The 12,565-nt window shown below is 43.8% G+C and overlaps 1 protein-coding gene across 1 annotated transcript in view; it reads right to left on the reverse strand.

Moving 5' to 3' along the window:
- Positions 1-857: 857 nt before the first annotated feature.
- LOC130479614 (olfactory receptor 10V1-like) overlaps positions 858-12,565 on the reverse strand; it is a 31,373-nt gene continuing 19,665 nt past the window's right edge. Inside the window, exons 2-3 of the mRNA XM_056852009.1 lie at positions 5,255-5,461; positions 858-1,506 (exon numbers count right to left, since the gene is read on the reverse strand). Coding sequence (XP_056707987.1) covers positions 858-1,506; positions 5,255-5,461 — 856 coding nt within the window. The remainder of the gene's footprint in view (positions 1,507-5,254; positions 5,462-12,565) is intronic.

The following is a 12,565-nucleotide window of genomic DNA, read 5'->3' on the forward strand; positions in this document are numbered from 1 at the left end:
CTCTACAATCTCTCTCCATCTTAGCTTAGTTAGTTAGTTAGAAGCCTTTACTCTGTCTTTCCTGTCCAGAATGGAGTTCACCTACAATAAAGAACTTCCATTTCTTTTCTAAAGTTATAAGCCTGAGTGTGAACTTATTCCTCAAGCAGCCAAACTATAGACTTCTGCTGTGCAGACTCAGCTCTGCTTTCATAATGCATATGAATATCTGTTTGCCATCAGCCAACGTGCCCCATCTTTGATCTAAATCTTTGCATCTGTGAATATGGACATTCTTTAGATTCTCAGATGCTTCTGTACCTGGGCCTCAACACATAACATCTATTAATATGGGTTAGATTAGTTCTAATCTACGAAAGGTCATATTATTGTATTATTCCTTTTTCTCTCTCCCTTCTCCAAGGCTATTCTATTCTGGGTCTCTACATTCCCTTTTTGGCATGTTTAGTTGAGAGGCTAGGCTAGCTCTACTTCTGGTATGCAGCAACACCCTCCATGATCTTTTTGGCAAAGTCAAGCAATTGTTCCCGTATATTCATGGCCATATGCACAACAGCAATGACTTTTCTCTGCATGCCTCATAATGCGCTCAGGAAACTGACTTTTCATAGGAAGTACTGATTTATGTGTCAGATATACACATAAATTCTATCCATCAATAAGATGTTCAAGTTGCTTGCAGCCAGGGACTTGTTTTATTGCCTTCAACTTGCTGCAGGCAAAGAGCATTGCATTCTAGTTAGAACATTCAGATCTGTACAGTTGACAGACAGCCTATGCATCCATCCATGCTCTACAATCCCACCAGGTTGTTACTACAGCTGATGTGACATTTCCTAATCATTGGTCTAATGCTGTCATTTTCTCTGGGATACCACTTTTCTGGTCAAGGCTCTGTTCAATGCATCTTTTAACTCCTTGTTCCTCATGCTATAGATCAGGGGGTTCAATACAGGAGTGATAAAAGTGTAGAACACTGAAATCACACGACCTTCTTCCAGTGAGTAGCTAGAGCTGGGGCGTAGGTATATTAAACTGCTACAGCCATACTGTAAAAGGACAACCATTAAGTGTGAAGAACAAGTGGAAAAGGCTCGTTTCCGGCCTGCAGCTGAGCGGATTCGCAAGATGGCCATGATAGCCAGCAGGACGCAGTCAGCTCCTCCCAGAAAGGTAAAGAAGAACAGCTGGGTACCACATCCAGCCAAGGATATGGAGACTTTTCTTGCAAGGTTAGCCAGAGTTAGTGGGGCAATGGCACAGGAATAGGCAATCTCCAAAACTGCCAGGTTAGCCAAGAAAAAATACATTGGGGTATGAAGGGAGTGTGCAATGTAGACAATTATCACAATAGCGGCATTTCCAAAGATGCTAAGCAGGTACAGAATCAGAAAAGCCCAGAAAATCAGCAACCTCATCTCTGGGAGGGATGTGAAGGGATGGAAGTAGAACTGTGCCATGCCAGTTTGATTTTCCCTCTCCATGTAAACAGGCATGTTGAGAATGCTGCAGAATAAAAGAAGAGAACGCATTAGAGAAGTAACTAGGAAATTAAATGCCGCTTATATTGCAATGAACCAGGCTTGGCTGCTAAGTGGTTGTGAAAGTGATCAACTCCCATTTAAAAATATCAGTTCATACTCCCTTGGTGGAAAGCAGATGACAAGGATTGTAAAGTATATCATTCAGTAAAGTGGCTATATATACATTATAAATTAAATAATTGTTGTGACTTTAGTAAAATGGTTAACTTGATCAATCATAGCCAATTTCCCCAGATATTAGGAAAGATCTGCTGACTAAAGGAACCAGTGATGGAGAAATGATTAACAAATGTGTTGGGTCTTAGATAGCGAGATCCTAACAAAATGCTGTAGTCCTTTTCTTCTGGGCTATAATCCTGCAGTCAGGACTCCACACTAAACGGTTTAACTGTGCACTGGATTGAAGCCCAACATTAATGGCTGAACATTTCTACTGGAAGCAGTTTGCCAGAGAAAAATCAAGTTAATTATATACTTGCTGTTATCAAGTAAAAGAAACAAAAACACAGTAGCGTGAAGCAGGTCTTAACTCTCCATATTATTATATGAAGCAAAGGGGTAACTTATTTTAAGAGAGTCTCACACATCAACCTTGTCTCAGAAAAGACCAGTAGTCAAACCTAAACATGTAGTGGTTCTTGAAATATCTAGAAGTTTCAAGCTTGCCACCTTCAGGAAAAACTAAAATTGGTTCAGAGAAAGATGTATGTATCATCTACTTTATAAAGCACCTAATACTTTATAAAGCACCCTCAATAAAAAAAAATCACCAAAATGTTGAGTAGCAATTTTCATATCCCTAGGACTTCGACAAATAGCTCACATAATGTTTGAGGAATGTGAAGTTTGTAGTTCTTATAATAAGGTGGCAGAATATAAGGGCAATGTCAGCTTAATCTAAGGCCAGTATAATACTTGATGTAGAATTGACAGGAAATATTAAAAAAGCAAGGCTAAGAGGAAATTATTGTTCATGGCATGAGGGGGAGACACTAGTTGAAAATGACATTGTACCAGTTCTGGATGACAACAGGAAGATGGTAGTAGGAAAGAAGAGAATTAGAAGGGAAGTGTGAAGGAACTTTGAAAGCTTTATTTTTTTTTTACATAGGGGGGATACAAAAAGGAAAAAGGGGATACAAAAGGAAAAAAAGGAGAAATATCAGCAATACAGAGAGACAGAAAGAGCTTTGAAAGTGCTTGTCATAAACATGAAAGGTGAGACTCAGTTGACAGAGGCGTATATACAAGGGTGCAAACAAAAGGAAAAGGGGGTGAGCATTGCAAAGCGAGACCCAAAAGCCCAGCATTCTTTGTCACCGCGGGCATGTTATAATAGAGTGCAGATAAAAGCAAGACCCAGCGAAAGGAGAATGCTCCAATCCATGCAAGTGTGGACCGCTCCCTACTTCCGAATTGGCAAAGTAAGATGAACACAATTAACACACAAGAGTCTTGCGGCACTTTAAAAACTAAAAGATTTATTCTGGTGCTCTCTTGGTATTTAAGCAGCCACAAGACTTCCATTTGGTTTTGCTGCGCTTGCATATCAGCCAGCTGTGGACATACCTTGTGTGTTCTGGTCCCTAAAAGCCTGTGCTTCAACAAACCAGATAGTCTTCAAGGTGCCACAAGATTCCTCTTGTTTGTTTGTTTTTTCTGTACCAGACAAACATGGCTACACCCGTCCTCATTTGTCAGTGCAGCTGGATGCTTTAGCTACAACCATCAAAAATCAAATATAGCCATTTTACCATGGAAGTTGTCATGGGTAAAGTGACTGGTGGAAAATAACGCACTGATCTCTCAAACACAAATCCTGCAGTGATCGTTTTCACAGAGTATATATTTGCCGTCAATGAGAACACCTGCAATAGATGGGTAGCATTAGCACACACGGCTGACAGAAGAAGAGTGGACAATTTCCACCTAAAAAGGATCCGGATGCACTTTTGTTATTTTCCGCTTCAGAAGCTAGAGTGATTTTTATGCAATCTCCAGATTCTGGACTGACAAATTTACAGCTTTTATTTTGGCTGCCTGGCACGTTATATTCTGTCTGCGACGTTTTTGGTACAGAGCTTGAAACGGAGCCCACAACTGTCACTCTAAAACTGTCTCTTTTTTCTAATCCTGCTCGCACTTTGTACGTATGGCTTTATGTGAGTCTAAACTGCATTCTTAGTAATTAAGAGCTTTTGAGGTGAGACAGAAATATTTTAAAAACATCCAGTCAAGACTAGCCTATGCAGAGCCTTAAGTTGCTAAAAAGTAAAAACACTGAAAGACTTCCTAGCCTGACATTTTAAATTGTAATGGTTTCTAAACTTTCTGCCTACTATCAGATGCCTGACGTGACCAAATTTCAGCAACATTTCCTATTATTGCAGGCTCCGCAACCATTTCCTTACTCCATATGTGAAGCATTTTTTTAGGGACAACAGCACACACAGCCTCCTTGGTATATACACTCTTAGATGAGGTTCTTTCTTACCTGTGCTAAAAATAAACATTGGCAATTGCTGTCTGCTAGGGCTGTCAATTCGGTTCGGTCCGAACTGAAAATCAACCGAATTTCCCCTGATTCGGTGATTTTCAGTTCGGACGGATCCGAACTCAAATCTGGCGGGCAACCGGGGGGGCCGAATTCAGCGAGTTCGGGAGTTCGCGAATAAATTCGGCCAATTCGGCCCCCCCTTCAGGGCAGCCCGCTGAAAGGCGCGGGCTGCCCTTTAAACTGATCTGCGCCTCCCAGCTGGGAGGCTCAGATCAGTTTAAAGGGCAGCCCGCCCCCCTTCAGCGGGCTCCCCTGAAGGGGGGCGGGCTGTCATTGAAACTCATCTGCGCCTCCCGGGCGGGAGGCGCAGATGAGTTTCAATGACAGCCCCCCCCCTTCAGGGTAGCCCGCAGAAGGGGGGCGGGCTGTCATTGAAACTCATCTGCGCCTCCCGGGCGGGAGGCGCAGATGAGTTTCAATGACAGCCCCCCCCTTCAGGGTAGCCCGCAGAAGGGGGGCGGGCTGTCATTGAAACTCATCTGCGCCTCCCGGGCGGGAGGCGCAGATGAGTTTCAATGACAGCCCCCCCCCTTCAGGGTAGCCCGCTGAAGGGGGGCGGGCTGTCATTGAAACTCATCTGCGCCTCCCGGGCGGGAGGCGCAGATGAGTTTCAATGACAGCCCCCCCCCTTCAGGGTAGCCCGCAGAAGGGAGGCGGGCTGTCATTGAAACTCATCTGCGCCTCCCGGGCGGGAGGCGCAGATGAGTTTCAATGACAGCCGCGCCTCTCCAGCGGAGCCCGCTGAAGGGGGGCGGGCTGCCCTTTAAACTGATCTGCGCCTCCCAGCTGGGAGGCTCAGATGAGTTTAAAGGGCCCCCGCGCGCCTTCAGGGAATCCCTGAAGGCGCGCTTTGGCCGAATTTCCCCCCGAACTCCGGATCCCCCCGAATTACCGGGGATCCGAAGCGGGGGAGTTCAGACTTCGGCACGTACCGACCCCACAAGGGTCAAATTCGGCCGAATCCGAACTGTACCGAATTTTTTTTTTTTTGACAGCCCTACTGTCTGCTATGTTTGACAACACTGTTCCTCTAGTCTGGGCCAATGTTTCAGACTGCCCTAGTCTACTCCAGGACTTGGTGTGGGCAGGAGCAGGGAAAAGGGAAGTTGTAGTCACCGTAGCTCCAGAAAGGGAAAGAACTGGACTTATGAACCTGTGCTCCTGTTGGAAACCGTGCTGCTTCCTTATTTCGATGCCTGGCATTAAGAACACAACGCTGTCCGTTCCCACCGCTCCTGGCAGTGGAGTCTTTTCATACCTCCCACGGTCCTTGGGGAGTGAGTAGCGGATGCAGCCTCCCTTCATATCTTGGATGTCTGAAGGTTCATTCAAGAGCAGGCCAAGATTGATAAAGAATGCTCTGTGCAGCATTAAGAGCCATTCTCAGAAGTGTTGAAAAAGGGCAAGAAAATTAGTAATCCCAGTTTTTTATAGTACACACTAGACATTTTATAGTAGGGAATGTTTTAGTCGTATGTTGCCAATAGATGTTTCTATTCCAGCTTCAGAATAATTTCGCATGAAACCATGTAATAATCTAAAAACTGTAGTTTTATATGCACCAGACCACATTCTAGGTGTTCCATGTATGGAGCTCCCAGTGCCCCCCCCACCATTTTAAATAGCCAATGTAGAAGGCACTGATCTGTATTGTACACCATGGAATAGGGTTGCCAAGCTCCAGGTAGTAGCTGGAGATCTCCCGCTATTACAACTAATCTCCAGCCGATAGAGATCAGTTCACCTGGAGAAAATGGCCACTTATTGGACTCTATGGCACTGAAGTCCCTCCCCTCCCCAAACTCCGTCCTCCTCAAGCTCTGCCCCCAAAACCTCCCACCGATGGCGAAGAGGGACCTGGCAACCCTACATGGAACTGATGCAAATTAGGGCCTCACAAGCTGTCCATTTAAAAGGAAAGGCTGCAGGGAGCTCCATACACAGGACTCTCAGGGCCAAAACGCATGGTCGCTTTATCCTCCTTTAATCGCTGTTTTAGCCAGGATCGAACCCACATTAGGCGAAACGCATGTGTTCGATCCTGGCTGAATCCTGGCTGAAACAGGGATTAAAGGAGGATAAAGCGACCATGCGTTTTCGCCCAAAGTCTCTCATCTCGGTTGGCCCAACTAGTACTAGAATATAAGGCCAAACCACACATGACTTTAGAGTTCTGTGATTGGAACTCAATTGTAAGCCCATTCCTGGAAAATGGGCTGAAAGTCCATAGGAGGCGGCGAGGTCAGGCCCAACCACGGCGTAGAGAGGCCGCGCCGGCACGGGGGGGCGTTCTGGGGGTGGGCTGGGGGGAATAGCCGCCGGTTAGGCGGCTTCCTATCCTGGCTCAGCTGGATATGCCGGCGCTGGGAATAGCGGTGCTGCGCCTGCTTTTGGCTGCTATTTGAGAACAAATCATACACTGACAGCCCATTCCTGAAAAGTTGGTGTGCGGAGCCGGCGGGGAAGAGGCGCAGTGGCGCCTCTTCCCCGCCGGCTCCGCACACCAGCTTTTCAGGAATGGGCTGTCAGTGTATGATTTGTTCTCAAATAGCAGCCAGGGGCAGGGGAGTGCGGGGTAGGGTTGCCAGCTCTGGGTTGGGAAATACCTGGAGATTTTGGGGGTGAAACCTGAGGACAAAGTTTGGGGAGGGATTTCACCCTCCAAAGCGGCCATTTTCTCTAGATCACTGGTTCCCAACCAGGGGTCCATGGACCCCCAGGGATCTGCGAGAACTAAATTAAGGTCCGCGAAACAAAGTTATAAACCCATAATAAATTAATATTTTCAATTAAAAGTTCTCTATTATAAAATATATATATTCAAATATAATTCTAAGTTTAATGTTTAACTAACAGTTATGATTAAAGTTTATTTTCAAATTCCCGGAATTTTTATTTTGAACCTTGGGGTCCCTGCACCGAACAAAAAAGTCCTAGTGGTCCCTGGTCAAAAAAAGGTTGGGAACCACTGCTCTAGATGAACTGATCTCTGTCACCTGGAGATCAGTTGTACTAGCGGGGGATCTCCAACCACCACTTTAGGTTGCCAGGTCCCTCTTTGCCACTGGCGGGAGGTTTTTGGGGTGGAGCCTGAGGAGGGTGGGGTTTGGGGATGGGAAGGACTTCAATGCCATAGAGTCCAATAGCCAAAGCAGCAATTTTCTCCAGGTGAACTGATCTCTATTGGCTGGAGATCAGTTGTAATAACAGATCTCTAGCTAGTACCTGGAGGTTGGCAGCCCTACACCACTTGGAGTTTGACAACCCTAGTGCAGGATGTAGTTTTGAGCCACAGGGCTAGGAAAAGTTTTTCTTCTTCTTCCCTTGTTCCATTATTCCAATTGGAAATGCCACTCCAAGGTGCTTTAAGTGAGAGGGAGAGACTGGTACTCATAAGCATAAGAAGCACTGAAACAGGAAACACAAGTAGGAAATACTTTCCCACCCTCCACAGATGAGATACATGGTCTTCATTTATGAACCATACAAACAAAGCACAAAAATAAGACCAAAATAACTTGCAAGTCCTGTTACTGACAATCCAAGAATGCCTGACTCTGTCTGAAGGATGTTTTTCTAGATTTGTGAGTCCATGTATGTGAAAGATTACCAGAGTGTGAGTTTTCTATCCTCAAGGGCCGTCTATGAGCCCTGTGTCATCATTGTTTTGTTGAAGTCTCACTGTTGGGGTTATTTGCTGCATGTAGAACAGCTCTTAGACAACTACCAAGAGTTCCTACGTATGATCCTTATGTCACCTTTGTCCTCAGTTCTATCCAAGTTGTCTACTGCAGTTTCATATCTCAGATGGGATTGGGTAAGGATCCTTATTTCTATATTTACTTATTTGTTTGTGGATGCATACATTTGTACCGAAATTCTTTACCATATTTAAGTCAAATATATAATATAACATAGAAAAAATGTATTAGTTGCTAATGAATCTTATTAAAAAGTGCTCTGAAGATATTATTAAATCTCCTGTAAGTTGAGGAAAAGGATATGTGCTGGGAAAACTGCACTAATAAAAGATAGTAGCTATATTGTCCTGAAATAAAAAGCTTGGGAAATAAAACTTTTCATAAAGACTATAATGGGCTACAAACTAAATACAAATATTTAACAATCTTTCTTGTTAAGGAATTAGTTACTGGCCCCTTTCACATTGCTATTCTAAACTGGTTGTTATCCGTTGCTAGCCCAATTCCTTGTAAAGCAACATGGGGACAGATGTACAGCAGGAAAAGACGAAGACCCAATATGAGATGGATTGACTCTATAAAGGAAGCCATGGTCCTCAGTCTGCAAGACCTGAGCAAGGCTGTTAAAGATAGAACATTTTGGAGGACATTAATCATAGGGTTGTCATAAATCGGAAGCAACTTGGCAGCACTTAACACACACACGCATTTAAAACCATTAATGAATGGACCGTGTCTTGAGGTGCTCTGCCCATTTCAAACCACACCTCTTTTTTCCTGCCTTTTCCACATCATGTTCTTTTGCAGCTTTTTTAAAAACATTCTAACTTTTGCACTATTGCACTAGACCAATATAGCAATTCGGCGCTATAATAACAGCATTCAGATGTTTGCAGTTGTAAAGTTACATAGAAACAAGAGGTGAAAAGTAGCACATTGGGCGGTGGTTGCTCAGTGCGTGCAGTGATTGGTTTTACAGTAGTTGCTAAGCAAAGGTCATTATAGCAAATGACTTCACGTTTAGCCATCCGTGTAGCCCATGAATGGTGAGCTGGGATTGGCCAGTAAGTGACTTTTTTCCTTTGTGGGTTGAAATGAAATGCCTGTAATATTGTATCAATACCCAATGCCAATAAAATAGCAAGAGGTTGAAGGTTCAAAGCAGTTTGTTTATTGGCCCAATACACAAAACGCCTGGTGAAAATTGCCCAAAGCGCCGGACAATTCACACACACATCAAAGGATTGCAAGCACGAATATAGTCTTTGGTAATGGGTGGTACAGAGACGTAATACATAACGTAAGGACCCAAATACCCAATACTAGGGACCCCCGGATTAGCATACCCTATTAGAGAATCGGAGGCGTTGCAGAGAAAGTGGTGATCTAATGCTCACTAATGAGCAGAGAAGACCCACCAGTGTCAGGTGCTTCTCTGTTTGATCCTAAATCATTGCTATCCTTATCTTGGACCTTGGTTCCTGCCAAGGCTAACTAAGGAGGTTCCTAGCTGGTCCTTATGAGTGGGAAGCCAGCTTATGAAAGCATACTAAGACCATCTATGGATTCTTTAATTAGCTTCTAACTAAGGAGCAAAACTGGGCCTCTTATACTTGAGGCATGTAACATATACAAGTGCTTGGTGTAACTATAGAAGCCACCTCTAATATGCTGAGTGTGGCATGTTTATAAGTGCAGATATACTTTATTGAGTACAAAGAATATAATTCAAATCAGAGAATACATTTCCAATATATTTCCAATAGCATATATAGATTTAAGAACATAAGAAAGGCCCTGCTGGATCAGACCAAGGCCCATCAAGTCCAGCAGTCTGTTCACACAGTGGCCAACCAGGTGCCTTTAGGAAGCCACAAACAAGACAAGTGCAGCAGCACCATCCTGCCTGTGCTCCACAGCACCCAAAATAATAGGCATGCTCCTCTGATACTAGAGAGAATAGGTATGCAGCATGACCAGTATCCATTCTAACTAATAACCATGGATAGCGCTATCCTCCATGAATATGTCCACTCCCATCTTAAAGCCCTCCAAGCTGGCAGCCATCACCACATCCTGGGGCAGAGAGTTCCACAATTTAACTATGCGTTGTGTGAAAAAATACTTCCTTTTATCTGTTTTGAATCTCTCGCTCTCCGCTTTAGCAGATGACCCCGTGTTCTAGTATTATGGGAGAGGGAGAAAAACGTCTCCCTGTCCACTCTTTCCAAACCATGCATAATTTTATAGACCTCTGTCATGTCTCCCCTCAGCTGCCTTCTTTCCAAGCTAAACAGCCCTAAGCGCCCTAACCGCTCCCCATAGGACAGTTGCTCTAGTCCCTTAATCATTTTGGTTGCTCTTTTCTGCACCTTCTCAAGCTCTGTAATATCCTTTTTTAGGTGTGGTGACCAGAACTGTACACAGTATTCCAAGTGTGGTCTCACCATAGATTTGTACAAGGGCAGTATGATATCAGCAGTTTTATTCTCTATTCCTCGTCTAATTATGGCCAGCATGGAATTTGCCTTTTTTACAGCAGCCGCACACTGGGTTGACATCTTCATTGAGCTATCCACTACCACCCCAAGATCCCTTTCTTGGTCTGTCGCTGCCAGCATAGATCCCATCAGTGTATATGTGAAGTTGGGATTTTTTGTCCCAATATGCATCACTTTACACTTGCTCACATTGAATCTCATTTGCCATTTTAATGCCCATTCTTCCAGTACGCAGAGATCCTTCTGGAGCTCTTCACAGTCCGATTTTGTTTTAACCACCCTAAATAATTTGGTGTCATCTGCAAACATGGCTACTTCACTGTTTAACCCCAACTCCAGATCATTGATGAACAGGTTGAAAAGCACAGGTCCCAACACAGATCCCTGGGGCAACCCACTGCTCACATCCCGCCATTGCGAGAACTGACCATGGATTCCTACTCTCTGCTTCCTATTTTTCAGCCAGCTCTCAATCCATAAGAGGACTTGTCCTCTTATCCCGTGACTATGAAGTTTGCTTAGCAGTCTTTGGTGGGGGGACTTTGTCAAAAGCTTTTTGGAAATCCAAATACACAATATCCACAGGCTCATTCCTGTCCACATGCATAACAGAAATTTGGCAGGTGTACAGTGTTGTGCGTTGGTTGCAGTTAGGTTAGCATTGTATGCATGGAGTCATCTATGAGAAAGATGAGTTGTGACGGGGGGTAGCATGGAGGGAGCAGGAAACTCTCAGCCTTCTTTCAGTTTGAGGGGGAAGAGAGAATCCAGCAAACATTGCAACCCTCTTATAGGAATTTTGATTGTGTTTTAAATAGTCTCCCCTGGAATGCTGCACAAAAACTAAAACTTTGCAGCTTGAATAAAAGCACATAGCTGCACACAACTCCATGTCATGGGAGTTGCATAGCATTTTGAAAGAGCATGCTAGTGTGAAGCCAAAGAGGTTGTCACGCAGCATCTTATTCGGAATGAAGCATTTTTGTCTTCATGTGCTGAGTGCATGTGCTCTTACTGCCTATCTTACTGAAGGATTTAGTGAAAAGGATGAGTGATAAATAGTGGACTGGGAAGGAAGTACACCCCTGTTTTCTACTTCTGAAGCTGATGACAATTCCTTGTCTTACAGAGGAGATCATCGTGCATATTATACTTTACAAAATCTTGCACAATGTTGCACAATATTGTACTTTACAAAATCTTGCACAACGTGTCTTACAGGGTGTCTTACAGGGTTGTTGTTTTGTCTTTAAAGTGAAACTCAGAGGATCATAGCATATTTTTTGTTCATTGCCAACAAATAAATCTTAATTGTTCCGAGTTGCCACTGCAAACTCTATTTGGTGGGTGGCATGTTGGAATGAAGTACTATATGGGATTCCAGACAGGCAGCATGTCAAAGGTTTATTTATTTATTTTGTATGGCAATCTGGATGGAAAAGGGTTTGTGGACAAGGAAGAGAACCTTATGTTGTCTGAGATTTGTGTCCAAGCCCTCACCTGGATAGCCCCAGGCTAGCCTGATCTCATCAGATCTCAGAAGCTAAACAGGGTTGCCCCTGGCTAGTATTTGGATGGGAGACCTCCAAGGAATACCAGGGTCATGATGCGGAGGCAGACAATGGCAAACCACCTCTGAACATCTCTTGCCTTGGAAACCTTACAGGGTTGCCATACGTCAGCTGTGACTTGATAGCAAAATGAAAAGCACCCTAGAGATCAACAAGATTTCCGGGGTGTAAGCTTTCGAGAGTCAAAGCTCCCTTCCTCAGACACAGTAGAATAGAAATGGAGATCTGAGTCTTTTTAATCTGAGTCTTTTTAGTCAAAAGGTTGGAAGGGTGTCGTAAAGAATACTTGTAAAGGATGCAAAGGTAAAATGTATATTGTAATTTGTTTGATTAGAGCAAAGGGGAAATGCTTGGGGACAGAAAATTAACATCTGTAGTGAGATAAAACTCCTATGTCCCTAATCAACCCTGGGGGAGTCTATTGTTCTAAACTTGTGAATTAACTTAAATTCAGCAATTTTACATGCTGAAATTTCCCTTTGAAATGTCTTTGTTTGAGGACTGCAACTCTAGGTCAGCAATGAAATGACCTGGAAGATTAAAATTTTCTCCCACTGGTGTTTGAGTGTTGTGGTTTTTAATGTTGGATTTATGTCCTGTTGGAACAGGTCAAACCCAGCGCAGAAGAATAAATGGATAAATCTGACATTAAAAACCACAACACTCAAAAAACAATGGGAGAATATTTTAA

The sequence above is a fragment of the Euleptes europaea genome, chromosome 6, assembly GCF_029931775.1.
Source record: "Euleptes europaea isolate rEulEur1 chromosome 6, rEulEur1.hap1, whole genome shotgun sequence".
NCBI classification, from domain to species: domain Eukaryota; kingdom Metazoa; phylum Chordata; class Lepidosauria; order Squamata; family Sphaerodactylidae; genus Euleptes; species Euleptes europaea.